This window comes from Aquarana catesbeiana, linkage group LG02, assembly GCF_042186555.1.
Source record: "Aquarana catesbeiana isolate 2022-GZ linkage group LG02, ASM4218655v1, whole genome shotgun sequence".
Lineage (NCBI taxonomy): Eukaryota > Metazoa > Chordata > Amphibia > Anura > Ranidae > Aquarana > Aquarana catesbeiana.
In genome coordinates, this window is record NC_133325.1 from 433,635,986 (window position 1) to 433,658,357 (window position 22,372).

General features: G+C 40.9%; 1 protein-coding gene across 1 annotated transcript in view; it reads left to right on the forward strand.

Annotated features, from left to right (window-relative positions):
• EPHA10 (EPH receptor A10) overlaps window positions 1–22,372 on the forward strand; it is a 1,179,171-nt gene that overhangs the window by 1,131,338 nt on the left and 25,461 nt on the right. The window contains exons 12-15 of the mRNA XM_073615517.1: window positions 252–313; window positions 6,620–6,838; window positions 7,257–7,406; window positions 8,619–8,812. Coding sequence (XP_073471618.1) covers window positions 252–313; window positions 6,620–6,838; window positions 7,257–7,406; window positions 8,619–8,812 — 625 coding nt within the window. The remainder of the gene's footprint in view (window positions 1–251; window positions 314–6,619; window positions 6,839–7,256; window positions 7,407–8,618; window positions 8,813–22,372) is intronic.

Below are 22,372 nucleotides of genomic sequence, written 5' to 3' on the forward strand. Positions count from 1 at the left end.
AGGGTCACACTAGAGCAAAACTTTCCTTACAATGACTGTAACTGTCATCGAGTAGACCCATTTAAACCAGTAATGTTGAGCATATCTAGCAAATCCCATCATTGTCAGATTCTAAATCTAACAATAATTGATTTGCTATATTACTGAAAAATCAATATACCGTTATTTTCCTGTGTTTCAATCCAGACAGCATGTATATCATACATATATGTTGAAATTATAGTAATGACACAACTCTTACTACTTTACAGGTAATACAATGATGACTGTAATGGAATACATGGGTAACGGTGTTCTGGATTCCTTTTTAAGGGTATGTAATCCCCAAATTTAAATATCTATGCTTTAGTTATGCATGTTAAAGCATCAATCCACCCAAACTGATATCTCATTTTGGAATAGGTATCAGGAGTAAGGTTACGTTTCTAAACTGCAGCAACCATGAAAAGTGAATGCTTTTGACTTTGAGGTATTTGACAGGCAATAAGGCAGCAATATGATGCCTCATCACTGTCTGTTTTAACCCCATAATGGCTGCACCAAAAAATTTGCTTGAGTTGTGTTCAAGCTCAACAGGAGCGATAATTTTTGAACCAAAGCACCACGACTGTGGTACGTGAAATAACATTTTCTCAATAACATTTTCATCACCACCCTACCTGGAGAACATGGTTAAAGGATAAGTTGATTGTGAGACTTGTAAGACTTAATGAAGGAACTGAGTACTCAAAAATTGTGTGAAAAAGTACTCCAATTATCTAATCATGTGAAAAGCAAATTAATCTTCACTTTGAATATGTAATCTTGTGCAGATGCTTTTCACATCATTGAATATAATTATAACGTGAATATTCACTCATTTTATGAGTGAAGATACCCAGCTCCTTCTGAAAATCAGCCTACCTAATTCATATCAATATTGGTTATTATGAACATTCTACTGCGTATGTCAAAAGAAAAATCCCGTTGACTTATTTTATCTGCACATGATTGATGATTGGACAAATGAAGTGGATATTCACATAGTTGTATGTGTGAAGATTCTCAACTCCTGTAGTAATCAGCCCAACTGTGTCTCCTCATGTAATTTTGATAAAGTGTTCTTTTACACATCAATCACCTATAGGCTTGTTGCCTTCTTTGGAAAAAAGAGTGGGATGTGGAAAAACAATTTTCCATCAGACTTGCTTTATTTTATAACTTTAAACATACACTGATAAAGGGGTGAAAAGGTAGAAGAAGAGAGCATTTTATTTTGCAGTTTGTATGTCTGCTTTTATGTTTCATCACATAAATATAATTCTCTGAAGATGTGCATTGCTAACAATGTGTAGGCTGACATCCTTTATCCAACCCCAGCTATTATCTTAGTAGAATACATCAAGGACAGTTGTCCACTTGAAACCCCCGAGGCTTTTAAGCGGAATATTTGTGTGTCGCATCAGATTGTTGTATTATTCGATTTAAAGCTAGAAAATTAAAATTCCCTTCCCTTCAGCACTTACACAGCACATGAAAACCACAGACCACAATAGCGAGCTTGTGCTCAGGAAAACATAAAAGGTCTAAAGAAAATAGAAGGTTGGAGGGTGTAAAACAAAAGCTGAACAGCAGACAATTTTGTCTGCGCTGATTATGACAGAGCACATAGAGCATTTACAAGACATCATGTATTACCATATAAGCTTCAGGCTGCGTGATTGTGTTAAAAAGCACATCTGTATGAGCCTAAATGCTTCCCACCATGTAATCCTACTGCAGGTTTATGAATATGTTTTGCTGACTGGGAGCTTGTCTGTTATGTAGAATTTTATTACACTCTATGAAGTTTCCAGCAACTATCTTCTGCTATGCTAGTTATCTCATGTGGATTTATGTAATAGTGCAAAAGTACACTATGCTACGATGTGTAGCATAGTAACCCAAATCAATCATTCAATCAAGTATAGTGTTTAGTGCACACTATAAAGTCATTAATTTAAACCATCCTATTTATAAATTACTGGAATATTTTTAATTCTCCAAGACCTTAGACTAGAAATCTGAATTGTTAATAATGAGCAACACTTTCAGTTTTAATCCTGTTTTCTCTTCTCCAGTTTTAGTTAACAAAACACAGCAATGATTTACAGTAAATATATTGCATTTGCAAAGTACAATTCTTTTAAAAAAAAAGTTTAAGTGCTCCTGAATTAAAAGGATATTCTTAGGTGAAAAAATATGCAGGAAAATAAAAACTAAAACAAACAGCAGCTGCTAGAGGTGAGATAAACACAAAATTGGATGGAATAGTTAGCAGCAGCGCTAAACCTAAATAAGCTAATTAGTGACAGTGACACCAGTGCATCAAAAGTAAACAATAATAATACATAAAATAAATGAGTTATAAAAATATGAGTCCATCTGTGTAAGAACAAATAGTGCTCAAAATCGCTAGCCAGATGTGGATAAACTTCAATTGATTGGATAAATCCTCCACCACAACCACAGTGATGACACCACACAGAATGCTCGCTTACCGAAAGGCAAGCTCTATAAGCCTGCGACCTGTTACCCAGCCAGGGCCTTTATCCAAGAGGAAATCAGGAGGGCGATATCCAGGCAAACCCTACGAGGGCAGTCAACACACGGCACAGAACCCGCCAATCTTGCCAACCGTGGACCGAACAGGCAAGCAGACCAGGCACCATTCAGATGCTCCCCAGAATAAAAAGTTTCACCATAGCATAATACTGATAGTCAACATTTATTAATAAAAAGAATAACACTTACAAATGTCAGGGAATATAAAAGCAAAGCAGCCTGCCGGCTAATGCAGACACCCGTCCCACGAACGGCGCACGCGAGACGTCAGCGCATCAGCTCCTCCCAACGCGCGTTTCGTCATGCGATGACATCCTCTAGGTGGTAGGTATATCAAATTATTCAGGAAAATTTCAAGCAGACCTATGTACCAGATAGAGACATCAGTATCAACAAAAATCTAATGGTCTACAAAGGAAGACTCAGCTGGATACAGTCTATTGCGTCTAAGAGAGCACGATTTGGCATAAGAAGATAGAAGAAAGAAGAAGCATTTAAATAAAGGAATTGTCAAAAACTGTCTCTTGTCATTTTTAACCTTGTTGACAGTTTTTTAGTGAAATGGCCCCTTACCATTTCACACAGGGGGGGGCGGGATCTGGGGGTCCCCTTGTTAAAGGGGGCTTCCAGATTCCGATAAGCCCCCCACCTGCAGACCCCCACAACCACTGGGCAAGGGTTGTGGGGATGAGGCCCTTGTCCCCATCAACATGGGGACAAGGTGTTTTGGGGGGCTACCCCAAAGTACCCTCCCAATGTTGAGGGCATGTGGCCTGGTACGGTTCAGGAGGGGGGGAGCTCTCTCTTCCCCCCTCTTTTCCTGTGGCCTGCCAGGTTGCGTGCTCGGATAAGGGTCTGGTATGGATTTTTGGGGGACCCCATGCCATTTAAAAAAAAAATTTTGGCCAGGGTTCCCCTTAATATCCATACCAGACCTGAAGGGCCTGGATGGAATTTAGGGGGACCCACACATCATTTTTTATTTTAAATTTTGGTTTGGGGTTCCCCTGTGGGGAATTCCCATGCCATTTGTATCAATGAACTTTTATGTGTATTGTCGGACCGGCAATTCATTATAGCCGCGAGTAGTTTTAAATGACTTTTTTTTCCTTTGAAATGTCATTTTGCTGTCAGACTGTTCTAAACACGAGAAACATGCGTCCCTTTACAGGCATACTATAGACACCCCCCAGGTACGAAATTTAAAGGGATATTACACTTTTATTGTTTCACTTTAAGCATTATTAAAATCACTGCTCCCGAAAAAACGGCCGTTTTTAAAACTTTTTTTGCATTGATCCATGTCCCCTGGGACAGCACCCAGGTCCCCAAACACTTTTTATGACAATACCATGCATATAAGCCTTTAAAATTAGCACTTTTGATTTCTCCCATAGACTTTTAAAGGGTGTTCCGCGGCATTCGAATTGCCGCGAACACCCCAAATTGGACACTGGAAGGAAAATCAGAAAAGAAACCAGGTTCTATTGTCCTGACTGTGACGTCGGACTTTGTGCTGTACCATGTTTTAAAATTTTCCATACCCGGGACGTTTACTGAAGCAATATGACTACTAATATTGCACCCTTCTTTGGCCAAAAAAAAAGTCAGTGTTTTTGATTATATTATTTACTAAAATGTATTGAATAAAAAATTTTATTTTTATTATATTATTATTTGTTATTATTTATAGTTTTTTATTATATTATAATTTATGATTTTGTGTTTCAAACTTTATCATACCAGAGATGTCTACTAGACTCTCGTTTGGACAGATTTACACACCTACAATATAAAACGCCAAATTTCCATGCAAAATAATGGTACCGCTTTCAGCACCTAAAATCTGAAATAATCATACCGCCAAGGAAGTTAATGATGCCAGCCTCTCATTCATGTGACCTATTCACAAGACTGTGTTTAGGCTTGGGGACTAACCTCCCAGACCAGGTTAAAAGCTTCTCTACCTAGCACATTTTTTTGCTTTTGGATGCAGTTTGGAAAAAAAAGTACATTCTAGGCCTGTAACGGGTAACAATTCTGCCTCAGACAACATTCTGTTTCTGTGAGCTATAGACAACAAAGAAGCTCTTAGTAAAAATACATTTAAAGTGTAGGTTCAGCTTCAGCAAGATTTTCCAAAAAGATTCCTGTATGTAATTCCATATCCTGTGAATAGTGCGTACCAGCACTATTCCTGTTTTAAAGCTGAACTCCAGCTTTTGCTACACTTTACATAGTTTGTTTGGGCCAAGCTGTCCAAAACAAACTATGTCCCTCACTAACATGTGAGGTCACAGGATGTGTGGTATAAACTGTATGTAGCTGTGGCTACATGCAGCATATCACACTGTGTTCCGGGTTCGAGCTGAGACTTCCTGTCTGATACCTGGAACACAGCTGACCAGAGAGAGTAATGTATTATAGCAATGAATACAAAGCTTCCTCTGACTGGCTGAGTCAGAGAGGCAGACTGATGATGTCACAACCTCTGACTCAGCCAATCAAAGAAAACTTTGCATTCATTGCTAGAATACATCACTTTCTCTGTTTGGCTTAGCGCTGATCAGACTCTAGAGCAGTGATGGTGCACCTTGGCACCCCAGATGTTTTGTAACTACATTTCCCATGATGCTCAACTACACTGCAGAGTGCATGAGCATCATCAGAAATGTAGTTCCAAAACATCTGGGGTACCAAGGTTTGCCATCACCGCTCTAAAGGATTCCAGGTATGAGACAGGATGTCTCAATACAGAACACAGTGAGGTATGCTGTATGTAGCCTCAGCTACATACAGTTTACACCACACATCCAGCAGCCTCACATGTTAGAAAGGAACATAGTTTGTTTGGGCTAGCTTGGCCCAAACAAACAATGTAAAGTGTAGCAAAAGCTATAGTTTAGCTTTAAATGGTGCATTTCCTCTCATTACTGATGCAGCTGTTGGGAGGTCTCTCCACAAAAATAGTTGGCCCCTTATCCCATTCCATCTTGCTGTTTGCAGATCAGGCTGAACATTACAATAATGTGTATCCTAGCAGAGGATCCAGGTCACCCACACTGTGTGCCTGTGCAGCGTACAGTACTTCTTCAGCTCCAGTTGATCTCATTAGTGGCTGCTCAAGCCATTCAAACTAAGCACATGCACAGTGCGTGTCCTCCTTTCCTAGCTCAAATTAGCCAAAGAACAATTGCACACACATGTGCAGTATGAGTTGCCCCGACTGAGCTCAGCTGGAGTGGAAAGAAAGCACTGCACAGGTGCACAGTTTAAATGACCCAGCGCAATATCATAATGTTCAGCTTGTTCTGCAAAAAGTGCATTTTGTGGAGAGGCCCACCAACAGCTGCATCTGTAATGGAAGGGTCTGCACTATTTAAAAAGGGGCAATACTGCATGAGGGGATTTTTGGAAAGTTTTGGGAAAGGTGAACTTACACTTAAAGATAGTCATACATGACTCATATTTTTGCCAACTCCTGCTGAATCGGCCAAAAGTCAATTTAAAAATCAATGTAGTTGGGTGGAAAATTCTAGGTTAAACAGTGACTGCATCCTATCAGATGCAGCTATTCTTTAGGTAATAAGGCAACCAAAAGTTCTGAGGCTGCTGAATACAACATTCATACATGCTAAACAGAAATCTATTAATTTTCTGTTGTTCAGCAGGTGGGCTGAAACTGAGAAATCAATGCCTAGGATATAACACTGAATCCTTTTTCATCCGCTTAATAAGATTAGAAGTTGCTGATAGATGAAGTTAAATAGTTTGCAACTTTATTTTTTAAATGGTACTGTAACTAACAATAAAAATTAAAACAATATATACATTTACTGAAGTCTTGTGTATAGTTATCCTTTATTAGCACATTAACTTTAATAGCATTTCATTTGATCTGAAAGGGTGCTAACTATATTTCCTAAATTGATAACAATAACATAACAATACCAGATATCTTTGGTAATGTTCATATTGCTGTTTGTGGCATGATGTGAAGTTTCATCTCTTGTCTAATGTATCCTTTTTCCCTTAGAAACATGAGGGGCAGTTCACCATTGCTCAGTTGGTGGGTATGTTGACTGGTATAGCTTCAGGAATGAAGTACCTGACAGAGATGAGCTACATTCACAAGTGCCTTGCTGCACACAAAGTCCTAGTCAACTCTAACCTGGTCTGCAAAATATCAGGATTTCGACATATTCAAGATGATAAACTTGACACTGTGTATTCCACCATGGTTCGAAATTCAAATGTAAGAGAAAAAAAAACTTTTTTTTATTAAAGGCTGGTTGGTATTTTAACTTGAGCTAAAACGAGGGATATACTCGTCTTTCCTAAAATCTGTTATTGTCCTCTGAATTGTAACTCTGTGCACATGAATTATAAACATTGTTTATGCTATTGGCTAATTGTTTGATCTTTATATATATATATCATAATATTCACAGCATTAAAAAAGGAACAATGAGGGAAATGCAAATGTCAGCAATGTAAAACATTTGATTTCAGTTTACCATATCCTTTGTTCAGCAAATTGTCTTGAGATTTTTATAAATATAATAATATAATATAATGTAAAATCTAAAATATTGTGTTTTGGATATGTTTATTCATAAATCATTTGGGAGAGTAAAGAGTTGTTTTTTTGACCATCATCTGCTACATTGCAGGGTGGAAAGAGCACCGTTTTATGGACAGCACCAGAAGCAATTCAGTACCATCGTTACAGTAGTGCCAGTGATGTATGGAGCTTTGGTATAGTAATGTGGGAGGTCATGTCTTACGGTGAAAGACCTTACTGGGACATGTCTAATCAAGATGTGAGTATTACAATATAAAATTTTGAAAATTACAATTCTAAAATACTTTAGAAATATTTAAACACACATAAACTACTGTATTTATTTGCGTATAACACTCACTTTTTTACCATGAAAATCGGGTGCAAATAGCGTGTGCGTGTTATACGCCAATACTTCAATTTTAGCTGCCTCGGAGGGGACAAGGAGGGGGGGCGGACGAGCGCTGTCAGATTACATACAGCGAGAATCTCCTGTTTACTTGGCAACCTCTGTAATAGGAAGTCCTGTCTCCTGGGCTGCCATTGGACCACTGTTCTGTCTATCATAGGAGATTCTCTTTTTATGTAATCTGTCGGCGCTCATCCCGCCCCCTCCCTGTCCCCTCTAGGCTGCAGGTGGACATCAATCAGGCTGCACTGATGGCAATGGTGAGGCTGCTGCATTGAAGGCAATCGTGAGGCTGTATTGATGTGGATTGATGAGGCTGCAGATGGGCACTGACCCTTATTTTGCTCCAAAGTTCCTTATTTAAAATTTTAGTTTTTTTCCTGAAACTTCCCTCTTAAAATGAATGTGCGTGTTATACGCCTGTGTTATACGCCTGTGCGTGTTATACGCCGATAAATACGGTATATACTGTAGGTTTTGCTGGTCGTTGTGTTAGAAGACTCTTTTGTTCTCCACATTATCCAAATGCAATCCTCAGTCTCTGGATGTTCCATGTGTATAAAGAGGATTGGCTACTTGCACCTGGACATAGTTGAAGAGGTTTTTAAACCTATGATCACCCTGTACATATCTTCATCTAAATTACACAAATATAGTATACATGCAGGATAGAGCAGATGTGTAAAATTGGTGTTTATTGGCTGCATGCAGCTGCTTCTTTGTGGCCCTCAGTGGTTTATGGATAAAATGCATTCCCAGCTGTTCCCCAATTGATAAGTTATACTTCCTAATATCATTTTCCAGGTGCATACTTCGGGAAATGTCTAATGGTTCCTTTATCTAGGATTATATCATGAAAATTGCAGCTTTTACTATATTGTTAAGGTCCAATCTTTTTCTGGAGTTAGATATATGCAACCAACAGCAAACACGATGTGCCCCCCTTGAAGATTGAATCTACTCCAATCGGCTCAATGTTTCATGTAAGCTTGACATGCCTGATAGAAAAGAGAATATGACAGAGAGAGAATTTTGATGTGTATTCTATGTTCTATCACCAAGGTCATCAAAGCCATAGAAGATGGATTCCGACTTCCAGCACCAGTGAGCTGTCCACCTGCACTCCACCAGCTGATGTTAGATTGCTGGCAAAAGGACAGAAATGACAGACCAAAATTCACTCACATTCACAACATTTTATCCAAACATGGACAGAGTCCTGAGAAATGCCAGTCTGCAACATCCACAACAACAAGGTGGGTGTTTTCTTCCAGCTTTTTGTAAAGTGTACTATTTGTAGAGCTGTGGTAGACACTGATGTCTACTGAACATTATGGTTTACAACCTAAAGAATCTTGTAATACCATTAGCATTAACATCTTTAAGTTGTGTTTGTGACTGAAAACTTAGAATGGTATGTACAACTGTCTTTTTGAAGAGTTAGTATTTGTTATCCAACAATAATTCTTCCATTGTTACATTACAGCTGAAGTTTTGCCTTTTTGAAATTTTAAAATAAATCCTTTATGTTTTTATGACGTTTCTTATATCTTTATCATACAGTACAACTCATATACCATTGGTTATTTTCCACTACCTTCAGCAGCATATAACCCATGGGGTATGAATCGATTCCTTTGTCATGTACTGTACTCCAAGATACATAAATTACAGGTACATCAGAATTCCACTTTTTAGACCATCATTACTGTGTCTCTGTGCTTCTTTATGCAATGCAGGAAGATCATGGCTTGTGGGAAGGGCCCACAGAGTGCCCATGGTAACTTAGTTACCTGGAAACATCACAGCACCCTGATTCATTGGTTCTTCTCTCAAGGACCCTCAGCCCTAATGCGTGCAGTGGAGTTGATTTAATAAAACTGGAGAGTACAAAATCTGGGTGCAACTCTGCATAGAAACTAATCGGCTTCCTTGTTTTATTGTCAAAACTGAATTGAACAAGTTGAAGTTAGAAACTGATTGTACAGCTGCATTAGATTTTACCCTCTTCAGTTTTAGTAAATCAACCCAATGATGCAACTCTTGGGAGAAGTTATGCAAATATCAAAAGGCCTTGATGGATGGATTGATTGATGAATGTCAGTCTGAAGGAGTGGGCATTCCTACTCAGGTTGCATTTGCATGCAGACCACCGTAGGTATGTTACGTGTGATGCTGAGCCTCCATGACCAAAAGAACTGAAACCTGATGATCAAAATGGGCAGGCTAGTAGGAAAGAAAGGCCTTGATGTCCTTCATTCTATAAATGAAAAGGGCTCTGTCTGCTGCATCTTCTAATACACATTGGGGGACATTTACGAAAGGCAAATCCACTTTGCACTACAAGTGCAAAGTACACTTGAAATTGCACTGATAGTGCACTTGGAAATGCATTCGCTGTAGATCCAAGGGGGACATGCAAGGAAAATAAAAAACAGCATTTTAGCTTGCATATGATTGGATGATAAAATCAGCAGACCTTCCCCTCACTTCAGATCTACCCCTCGGATTTACAGTGACTGCAATTTGTAGTTGTAGTTTGCACTTATAGTGCCAAGTGGATTTGCCTTTCGTAAATAACCCCCATTGTAAGAAGTTAACAGTATGCAGTCAAATCAGAGCAGGCTATCAACTTTTGATAATATTGAACTGCGCCACTCCTAAGCCACTGTGAACATGTCCGTCAGCCTCTACTGCTCCAAATCCTGGTCCTCTCCAAGATTTCATCCCACTCAATGCATGCATAAATCAAGCAGGGACTGCACACTCTTAATGTTAACAATGAGGAAATGAATAGAATCCCAGGTTCAGCTCAGCCCCCTTCCATTGGAACTGCCCTTCTGATGTGTTTCACCCGATAGGGCTTAATTAAAGATGTCCTATGCTGGTGATAGGTGATAAGCCATATCCAGGTGAAATGCATCACAGGCTGGGGCCAAGGCCAGGGGACTGTGTTGAAGCCAGGATTCTATTATTACTGTCATGGTTAACATTACCAGTGTGACATCCCAGTTTGTTTGATTCATGCGTTTAGCTTTTATCAAATTGAATAACTGTTTGTATAATGTGTATAGCTTCTGTGACTGCAGTCACAGTGGGTAAGGCTACAAAAAGTCTGTTTTTCTCTGAGAAAACAATTGCTTTAAACAGATAAAATGTACCACTGATAGCAACTTTGATAAGCTAAGTCCAGTGCCACTGGTAAAATATTTACTGATGATTTAATTTGCATTGGTCCTAGATGTTCCTTATAAACAGCTGAAAGGGTATCATTATATACACATTTTAGTTTTATATTTGTTTGGGATATTTGCTTTTGATGATCTATACTTAACATAGTCTGATGTCTTATTTGCATAGAAAATTCCTGTAACAGTTAAAATGATGTGGCAGAACTGATTGCTTTACTCAGGCTATAAAGACCTCACACGTGCAACATGTCCACTAACACTGGCCATCTTTCCTGCAAATAAGCTGTCCAGCCGAGCAATGTAAAGTCAGTCTTGTGAAACAGACCTTGTAGAGCAAAACGTTATAGCATAATCTGTTTTCACATTGCTCTCTCTTCAAACAGCTGAGGATCCTGCTGGCTTTTTATGTTGTTGGTATTACATGAGTCTAAATCTCACCTGTTACTGAAACATTTATTGGTGTAATATCTGTGTGGTCTAATACGGGTCTGGAGCTTTCTGCCTGTCTTGCTCTCTCTTGCTTGATATTTTATTCATCATCAACCTGCACATCCGCAGTGGTCCAGAGGTCGTGCTGTACACAAATCGTATTCCCAGCTGGAGCGTTATCAAGTTAAGTAGAGAGTGTACGATTTCCAGAACAAGCAAGACCTGAAATGATTATCTCTAACATTTGCTGATGGAGCACTGCTGCAATAGAAGCCATGCTTCTCATATTCAAAGACCTTTTTATTGATCCATTACCCAAAAAATAATAGGAAATGGCTTACCTTTGTGTTTTTCAGAGAAATATTTATATTGCAAGGAAGAGAGTTACAAAGGCCTTCATGCATGTTTAAAGCGTGATTGGATTTCGATACAAGACATTGTATAGCTTAATTTTCTGTGCATTGGTTCAAAAGATCATTGTCATACTCTGACAAATCCATTTGCATAACCCATGCATGTCAACTGATTACATTTTATTTCAAATGAATTGATTGCTTCTAAGTGCTTGACCCCTTTCATTATATCACAAGTTTTCAGACATTTACTGACCTATCCAACAACTAAATTCTGCAACTGCATACACCAGCAAGTTAACAGATTAATGGACAACTAATCCTAACTTTATTTCTGTTTTGCACACAAATATATATTAACTTTACAACAGCATATACACTTAACATTATTAAAGCTGAACTCTGAGAATAAGACTAAATCTACTCTTGCATTAGGCCCCCCACATTGCAGTGGTTCAATGCTCCTTTAGTCCATGGGTGCAGGTGTATAAGGGGGTGCAGACATAAATTGTATTAGTTACCCTATACCTGAGCCCAGTAGGCTCAATGTTATCTTCAAGCTCCAGACTGTGGGAGATACCTTGGTGTCATCATGTACAGTGCAGGGCTATTAACCCTGCAATGTACATGAAGAGGCAAGCATGCAACCTCTGCCTAAAACAGCTTAAGCCAGGCATAGAGGGAGTGATTTTCTTTCTTGTAACTACGAGTTACCCCATCAACACAGTCAGTGTGTCACTATTGTGTTCTTCTGGTGGGGGGGAAGCATGGAGCCTTCCCGGCTAGGAGAAAACACAGCCATTATTGATAGTGGCTATAAACTCTGGCAATAATCGCATGAAAAAATCTGACATGCTAGTTGTACCCAAGTTGATTGATTTATCAACAGGGTACAATCAGCCCGCCCATACATGGTTCAAATGTTGGTCAGTCCCTCCTGAATCGGTCATTATAATACTTTCTATGTCCAGCTTTAGAGAGGAAGCTTTGCGAGAGTGATCACATGGCTTGAGGAAGCCAGTCGGAGCTAGAAATGAGATAAGTGATAAAGCTGACCCCTCCACCCCTAGACTAAACAAGCTGTGAACTCTTGCAGTGCAGTAAGGCCCCCTTGCAAGGATAAACTTTTTTATATATTCTTTATTTTATAATGCGATGTATACAATATCAAAAAGTTAAAACATCTCTGAACAATAAATATCCAATCACATTTTATTTGTATCCCCCCCCCCAAAAAAAGACAGAGAAGAAAAAAAAAAAAGAAGGAACCCCTCCTCCCCTCCCTCTGTCTCTACCCCCCTATGATTCCATTAACATTGCAAACTTCTCCGGTGTCCTAAACTCCAGCCATCTTAGCCATTTCACTCTATAATTCTCCCCTGAGTCTTCCATCAAGTGTATAGATTCTTCCATGGCCCTTGTCCACTCCACCCTCATTAACCAATCCTTTATCCTTGGGGCTTCCTCGGATTTTCAACAACATGGAATCGGGGCTTTGGCAGCATTCAAGAGATATGGCACTAATGACTTTTTGTATTGGGGTGCTTCCTTTGTATCATGAAATAAGCATGTCCAAGGGTTTTTCCTAACCCATTCTCCAGTTATCTGTTAAATCACTTCCATTATGCCTTCCCAATAAGAGCACACTTTAGGGCACTCCCACCAGATATGCGTAAAGGTACCCAGACCACCACATCCCCTCCAACAAGTTGGGGAGTTCTCTGGCATGTACCTGTGCGCCCTCTGGGGGGGTCACGTCCCATGTTGTCATTAGCTTATAGCCTATTTCGTACGTCTGCATATCTCTTGCTGCCACCGACACCCTTTTCAGTATCCTTGCCCTGTGCTCCGCATCACTCAGACACCCTATTTCTCCGTCCCACTTCTCTAAGTAAGGTGGGAACCCATCTCCCAGTTCTTCCCTAAGTATTTTGTATATTTTCAAAATACTCCTAACTATACAAGCTGAGGAACTTAATAATTTTTCGATCGCTCTCAATTGGCCTTTGCCTCTCAGTGGTTGTGGTAGCGATTGAACAAAGTGTTGTAACTGGGCATATCTCCATTTATCTAGGGGTTTATTACCCCATTCCTGTGTGATTTCTGTGTACGTGCAACACCTACTTCCCCTCATTATGTCTTGTAATTGTATCACTTCTTTTTTAACCCACCTTGTAAAATATAAGTGCTCTTCTTTCCCTGGTTTAAAATAATTAGTATCTATAAGTGAAATTAATGGTGAGTTATAATCCCAGTGAAACTTCCTACTTAATCTATCCCAAATCTTGAATGAGTTCCTTGTTAAAATATTAGTGTTATATCCTCTCTCTAGAAATTGTGGTGGAATCCATATCATCTTTTCAATATCAACACTACTTTGTGCAATTTCTATATTAACCCAACTTTTCCCTTCTTTATTGTACAGCCAGTCTGTGATCCTAGAGATGGAAATCGTTTGATAATACTGTAACGAGCCCTTGCTCGCTCGATTCCACTCTCCCGACACTCCTCTGCAGCTATTGAATCAGATTGCAACGTTTGATGGTTCGGTCATCCAATGCTCCGGGATTAGAACTACAGCTCTGTGCCATTCTAACCCAGTTGTGATAGCTCAGAACAAACACCAGGCAGGCTGTATGTAAGTTCAACCAGGAATATCCTTTATTGCAAAATACAGGCTTTTATACACTCAAAGTGGAGGTGCAGACCTTCTGCTCATATTACTCTAACAATACAGCTGTAACCTAATTAACCTAATTAACATGAGCTAATTAACTAATCCCTTTAGACAGCCTAGATGACTCAGACATGACCGTTAGGCCAGACTGGCCGTCTTGTAGTTCAGAAAATCCAATCAACATTATCACAATCAACATAGACTCTTCTTCACACAATAGCAGAGTTAATTAACACAAATAACAATGGGATCTAATGACTCTTAGATCCCATAGTATAGACTTATTTACAATACACATTTTAGCAGACAATAGACAGACAGGTGTTGGAATTTACATCAGCATCTCCTAACAGTATCTGTCCCAGCATTATGAATCAGCCACTATTCCAATATGGCAAATCCAGGGTCCCCAGAGTCTGTGTGTCCTGGGGGACAAGGACCCGAATCCACAGTAATACCACCTCAAGGGTCCCCAGGCATACAGCTCACAAAGAGTACCGTTCCCCCAAATGCAAGGGCCCCCGATCGATCAGCAAGAGGCTAGCATACAGTCCCCTCCAAAAGTCTCTTTCCCGGCTAGGTCTGTCACAAATACATTATAAAGTCTGGTGCTGCCAACCCCCCTTGCTTCTTTCCCTTGGTCAGAATATCGTATGCAATCCTGGGGCGTTTACGTGCCCAAATGTACTTTACAACCATAGATTGTAATTTTCTAAAGAAATTTAGGGGGAGCACAATTGGGATCATCTGAACAGTGTAAATTAACATTGGCAGGATAAACATTTTAACAGCGTTTATCCTGCCAACCCATGATAAGGCCCTGTATCTCATCTTATTAAGTTGGTCCTTGATCTTGTTAAGAAGTGGGATATAATTAGCTTTAAACAAATCACTTGGAGCTGATGTCAATCTTATACATAAGTACCCCAACTCCTCCCTACACCACATAAAGGGGAATCCGGGTTGGATTGCCCTCTGCTCTTTCATAGAGAGTGTTATATTTAAAAGCTATGATTTAGCCACATTTATTTTGAAATTTGATAATTCACCATAGCTTTTAAATTCATTCAATACCATAGGGTTTACCATTCTAGGATTGGAGATATAACAGAGCAGATCATCCGCAAATGCCGCTACTTTATACTCCCTTTCACCAACCCGGATTCCTCCAATATCTGGATTCTTCCGAATTGCTGCCAATAAGGGCTCCAGCGTCAAAAAAACAAAATTGGGGATAAGGGGCAGCCCTATCTTGTCCCGTTGAATAATTCAAGGGGAGAAGACAGGGTCCCATTGACTCTAATTTTAGCCTTATGATGATGATATAGGGAGGAAATCCACCCCATCATCCTCTCCTCGACCCCCAGGTACTTCAATGTTTCAAACATAAACCCCCAGTCAACTCTATCAAAAGCCTTTTCGGCATCAATTGACATGAGGACCGCCGGGGTGCCCCTCTTAATTACTTCCTGGAACAAAAAGATGAACTTTAAGGAGTTATCTCTCCCCTCCCTCCCAGGCACAAACCCCACTTGATCATTATGTACCCACCCGGGTAGCCAAGCTTTCAACCTATCAGCCAATATTTTGGCAAAAATTTTTATATCTGTATTTAGTAATGAGATTGGCCTATAGCTTCTGGGCGCTGCTGGGTTTTTCCCTTCTTTCAATATAAGAGTGATGTGGGCCAACAATGACTCCTCCCGGGGCATCTCTCCTGCTCCTAAGGCATTAAAATAGTTGCACAATTTGGGGACTAAAATTTTGGCAAATTTTTTATAATACAATATAGAGTATCCATCGGGGCTCGGGCTCTTTCCCAGGGCAGTATTACTTATCCAATTCCTCCTGCGAGATAGGAGCCTCCAAGGACTCTACCTCCTCCTTCTCTGCCCTGGGAAGGTCTAGGCCCCGCAGATACTCCTCCATCAATTCCCTCCTCCCTTCCCCCTCTTTGTGATCTACCTTATATAGAGAACTACAATAGGAATGGAATATTTTAGCAATGTTGGGGGAGGAGAATTCAAATCCACGCACTTCATTTCGAATCTTGGGTATAAAGGCTCTATTTTTTTTTCCTTTACTCTTCTCGACATCCATTTCCCTGATTTATTGCCACCCATATACTTTTCCCTATTTATAGAGTGGAGGTACATTTCCTTTCTTGTTCCAACAACTCATCTAGTTCTCTTCTTTTTCCTTTTAGTTCTTGCTTCTCAGAGATCCCTCTAGGCCTTGTTCAAGTTCTTGGATTTCCCCATAGAGTGATTCTATTCTTTCCCCCCTCTCTCTCTTTTTCCCCACTCCAATCCCAATCAAAATCCCCCTTATGTAAGTCTTGTGAGATTCCCAAGGGGTGGCCCTGGAGATTTCCGTTGTGTCATTCCTTTCAAAATACACTTTCAATTCTTGTTCTATTTTACTAATTGAGGGAATGAGGGAATCATTCAATTTCCAATTCCTTCCAATTGGGGCAGCCCCAGTTATCTCCAGTCTGATTTTAACCAGAGCATGATCAGTCAAGGTAATGGCTTTAATTTTTAGTGGCCTGCAAGCATGGGGCTAATTGGTGTTCTATCAGGATATAATCAATCCTTGTATATGTCCTATGAGCAGGAGAATAATATGTATAGTCCCGCTTCTTTGGATGACTGATCCTCCATGCATCAATCAGTTGAGAATTCATAAGCCATTTTTTAAATGCCTCATACCTATGAGCCATAAATCTAGGGGTACCTCCTGAGGAATAAATTCGCGGGACCATGCTCCAATTAAAGTCTCCTGCGATCATCAATTTGCCTTCTTTAAAAGCTTCAAGTTTTTTTAATATTTTCTTCAAAAAATTATCGGGATCTCTATTTGGAGCATAGATGTTAGCTATTGTACACATCATATTGAACAGTTTCCCCTTTATAAAGAGGTACCTTCCTTCAGGATTGGCCAGACGCCCACCTTCTACAAACATTGTCGTTATATCAAATCCAATAGCCACACCCCTAGAGTGAGTTGATCCCCTCACATTATACGTGACCAAGTTCACAACCCCCATACCTCACCCTGGTAAGAGCGTCTGACCAATCCAAGAAGCCACCTCACATGGGAAGGCTCCGAGACACCTACAGGGGTAGGAGAGAGAGAGAGAGAGGAGAAAAAAAAACCCTTCTCCCATTCTCTCCAAAATCCCATCCCCCCTCATGCCACCATCCCACCTCCCCCCATGCCTGGAACCAAATGCCTACAAAAAGGCCGGGCAGACCCCCTTTTTGTTCCAAAGTATGGTCCCAGTCGGCATCCTCCCGATGCCTCCCCGTTATCATATGCCCAATGGGCTCACATTCCAGGCCCCTCTAAGCACGTCCCGGACCTCCCGGCCCCCCCCTCCAACCCCGCCCACCCCAACTCAGCGTTACTCAAAAATACTGCTAATTAGTGCCTCTCCCCCCATCTCCCCCCTTTCTCCACTGTAGCCTCCCCTGAGGGACTACCGGGTCCTCTGCCTCCCCCCAACCAGGGATGGGGGAGGCGGGACACCCAGCCTTCCACAGAAATATCCCAGATCCTCCAGAAACCTCAGAACCGCAGTCCAGCCATTCTTTTTCCCCCCAAGCAAGCAGGAAACCCCCATTGGTAAGGTATCCCAGATGACCTCAGCAACCCTGTAAGGGGTCTCAAAAGTTTCCTTCTAGTTAAAGTCTCGGACGCCAGATCAGAATAGACCTGCAGTTCTGCCCCTTCATAGCATAAACCTGGTACAGTGTTTTTTCTGTGATTCTGGATTTTTCTTCTGCATAATGGAATCTCACTATCACATCTCTCGGACTTTCAGAACTATGGATAGGATAGCATGCAATCCTGTGTACTCTATCAAGTTTCAGGGGTTCCGTCGTTTCTCTCTCTAATAAAGGGTTAAATAATTGCTGTATTTTTGTTGTCAAATCCTCATTTTTATATTTCTCCAGTAGCCCTTTAATTCTCAAGTTGTTACGTCGGCTGCGATTCTCTTGATCTTCTATTATATATAGGAGGTGTCTATTCATGCTTTGTAGGGTTTTAATTTGATTGCTGATATCCTCAAATCTTTGGTCATAATCATCCAATCTACCCTCGGCCTCCTCCACCCTTCCAAGTACTTGGCCGATATCTGTTCTTACTATATCCACTTTCAGTGAGGTCTCCATTTTTGCTAAAATTTCTGCAAGAATCTCTTTAATCTGCGGGACACTCTCTTAGGTCAATGGGTGCAGGTGTCTTTCTCCTATTGATTCCCCCCCCACTTTTCCTCTGAGACTCCCCCTGGGCCTTGCTAGTTTCTTGGGGGTTACTTCCGTTACTTCTCGGCCTTATGGTTTTCTCCTCCTGCCCCTTTCCAGTTTTATTCTCCTCCACTACCATTTTCTGTTTGTTTAACCCTGAGCGTACTGGAGCCCCCTGTCTAGGGCTCCCCTGTGCTTCCCCCACCATGCTAGAGTCCGTGGACATGTAACGATGGATGCCTCCAGGGCTTAACGCAGCTGGGGCACCTTTATTTGCCTTCGTTGATTTCCCCCTCATTGCTGAAACTAACTGAGGTAACATTTGTACCTCTAATTAGTACTTAATGAGGTACAAATGATTATTTCTATATAGCTCCTATATTAAGGGATCTAGTAAAGCAATCATGTATTCTCCCGTTATTTCACTTTAAACTTCAGGTATTGCAGAGTAGACTCCTCAATATATCACAGTCCGTTAGCCTCCTGAAACAATAAACAATATTCACAGTTCCCATCTATCATCAATCTTATTCCCTCCACATTGATCATGGGAATAACACATGAAGAGGGTCCCCCCAACAGCAGTCCCACCATGCAAGGTATACAGTGCTTCATTCAGGGATAGCTCAATCTTTAATTGCTCTCCAATGGCCCTTCTCAAACTTGTCCCCTGTCACCCAGGGGAGGGCTCCTTCATAATCACAGGCCCATGGCTTACAACCACTGATTGCCTCTCCAACCCCTCAAAGGGGTTGCTCAAACTTTTTCACACCAGGAGTTCCAACCCCTCAGGGGGTACTCAAACTTTTTCACACCGGGAGTGTCCAACCACTTTCCTAGGGCCTTCAGGTAGTTTTTCTCTTTTCAGGGACAGGGGGGTACTCTCACCTCTGCCCACTCCAGAGATCTCGGCCTCGCACAGTGTGTTTCCTCTCAGCAGGCTGGAGCGTCATGAGCCAGAACGCCTCTCCTCCACAAATCAGCGGGGGCTGCTTTGGCGTCGTCCCTCCTCCGCAATCTCAGCTGCTGGTTACTCTCGGGACCTCCAAGCTACCATGCACGGGTAAGGCGTACCCATGCATCTCCGTTAGGGGTCGGGGGGTCAAGGGACGAGAGGCTAGGCACAAAATCAGGTACCGACAGGCGGCTTCTGATCGGCTCCACGTTCGCGGCGTCTCAGCATGTCAGCCACGAGCAGAGCGAGGCAGAGGGCGGGGACCGGGTATCCAGAGCGTGCACGGAGTGCGCCTACGTGTTAACGCTCCGCCCCATCCTCTGTTGCAAGGATAAACTTTGTCTCATTCTCAGGGTTTAGCTCTAAATACTTTAAATTTTTTCTTAAAACATCCTTTGATTCCTCTCTTCAGTTATTTTAGATAAACAAGATTAAATTGTACCTCCAGCCAAAACATTTTTTAGTTTTTGACAGAGAAGGAAAGAGTAAGAACTTCTGTCAAGTTTTTTTCTGTGGTCTGTGTGAGATGCACCCTCTCTCTTTGTCCTGAGGACCATAGCAAATCCAAAAATGTACGGTTGTCACTGGAAAGGAGGTAAAGAGAAATCTTCTTATAGGCACACCTGTTCAGCAACAACATTTAAGAGGGGATTTTTCTCACTTTGTGGGGATTTCATCTCATTTTCTCTTTTGTCCTCAGAACAAGAAGCTAAGGGAAGTTTCCCCAAAAAAGAAAAAAAGAAAAAAACATAGAATAAATTAAAAATAAGGAAAACCTAGCAGGAGTTCCAAGTTTAAACTTTAAGAATACTTTCAACTTTTAAAGGGTTACACATAAATAGTCCACTATCACAAAACAGTAAAATAGCATGTAAATAGATTTTTTTGGGTTAGTGTACACTACAACACCTTTTAGTAGGTTATTAAACAATGTTGTATTTGGGAGCTTCAAAGAAACTTCATGGGAAAAATCTGAGAGTCTGCCGTTGTTAATTTCCATAGTTACATAGTTGGGGAGGTTGAAAAAAGACACCAGTCCATCCAGTTCAACCTATGATGTGTGTATGTGTTTGTCAATAGTACATTGTATATCCCTGTATGTTGTGATCATTAAGGTGCCCATCTATTTGTTTTTTTAAACTATTGATGCTCCCTGCTGATACCACTGCTTGTGGAAGAGAATTCCACATCCTTACCACTCTGACAGTAAAGAACCCTCTATGCAGTTTAAGATTAAGCCACTTCTCTTCTAATTTTAGTGTCTTTATAACTCCCTCTCACTTAAAAGTTTGTTCCCTATGCTAGGTCTACCAGTACGGTATTTGTACATTGATATCATATCCCATCTCAAGTGTCTCTTCTCCAGAGAGAATAAATTCAATGCTTGTAGTCTTTCCCCATAGCTGAGGTACTCCAGTTCCTTTTATAGCTTTGTTGCCCTTCTCTGGACTCTCTCCAGTTCCAGCACATCCTTCCTGTGAAAATGTTAGTCGCCTGGCTGCCATGCTATGTCATTGGCTTTGGCACTGAATCACTGAGTCACTGAGCTTTGTCATTGCTTAGTGAATGTTTCTTGCAGGTCAATGATTTATAAAGTATGGGAGTCAGAAACAACCAAGTATTTCATTTCCAAAAGTAGATCAGCAATGGCAGCCCACATATATGTCTCATGATTGCTTTCATTTAACTCAATAGCCAATAGTCAATAGCCAGAGTAATCCTTGTACATTCTACAGGACCAGCAAGCAATCATGGCCCAGCTGCTTTCTTTCCCCTAAGGCTGAATGAAACACTCAGATGTGAGCTATACAGGAGAGGCTCTAACAACATATATTGCTTGAAGCATAACCCCCTTAGTTTTTGCTACGCAAATATTCAGTTGTAAAGATAAACACTTTCTGCTTGGGTAATGCACATCTAGAGTTTAAAGATAATCAGTTGCAAACACACTAAAGTATCAGTCTTAAATTGTTACAAATGAGCATGCTAACATATGAAAGATTTATATTTACTGCCTCAGTTAGATTTATTTATTTTGTGTTTTATCCACTTCAGCCCCGGAAGATTAGGCTGCTAAATGACCAGAGCACTTTTTACAATTTGGCACTGTGCTGTTTTAACTGGTAATGGGTGGTCATGCAATGTTGTACCCAAACAAAATTTGCATCCTTTTTTTCCCACAAATAGAGCTTTCTTTTGAAGGTATTTGATTGCCTCTGTGATTTTTAATGTTTGTGATATCAAAAAAGACTTAAAATTTTGAAAAAATATATTTTCTACTTTTTGTTAGAAGAAAAATCCAATAAACTCAATCTTAATCATACATTTAGGCGAAAATGTATTCAGCCACATGTCTTTGATAAAAAAATGTCAATAAGCCTATGTTTATTGGATTGTGCAAAAGTTATAGTGTCTACAAACTATGGTACATTTTCTGGAATTTAAGCAGCTTTTAGCTTATGACTATCTCTTCAGGTGCTAAAATGCCATGGCAGTACAACCCCCCCAAATGACCCCATTTTGGAAAGTAGATACCCCAAGAAAATTGCTGATAGGCATGTTGAGCCCATTAACCACTTCCCTACCCACATATAGTCATAAGACGTCCTGGGATGGGATCTCCCATCCTGGGTGTACGTCATATGACGTCCTGGGATTCCCGGCCGTCTTGGGGGAGCGCGTGCACCCGCCGCGTTGCTTGGGACCCGGTGCGTGTGCCCGGCGGCCTCGATGTCCGCCGGGCACACGCGTTTGCCCGTTAACCGGGCCGGACCGTGGATCTGTGTGTGTAAACACACAGATTCACAGCCTGTCAGGTGAGAGGAGAGCGATCTGTGTTCCCAGAACAGAGGAACACTGATCGGTCTCCTCCCTTTGTACGTCCCCTCCCCCTACAGTTAGAAGCATTCCCTAGGAAACATATTAACCCCTCCCCGCCCCCCAGTGGTTAACCCCTTC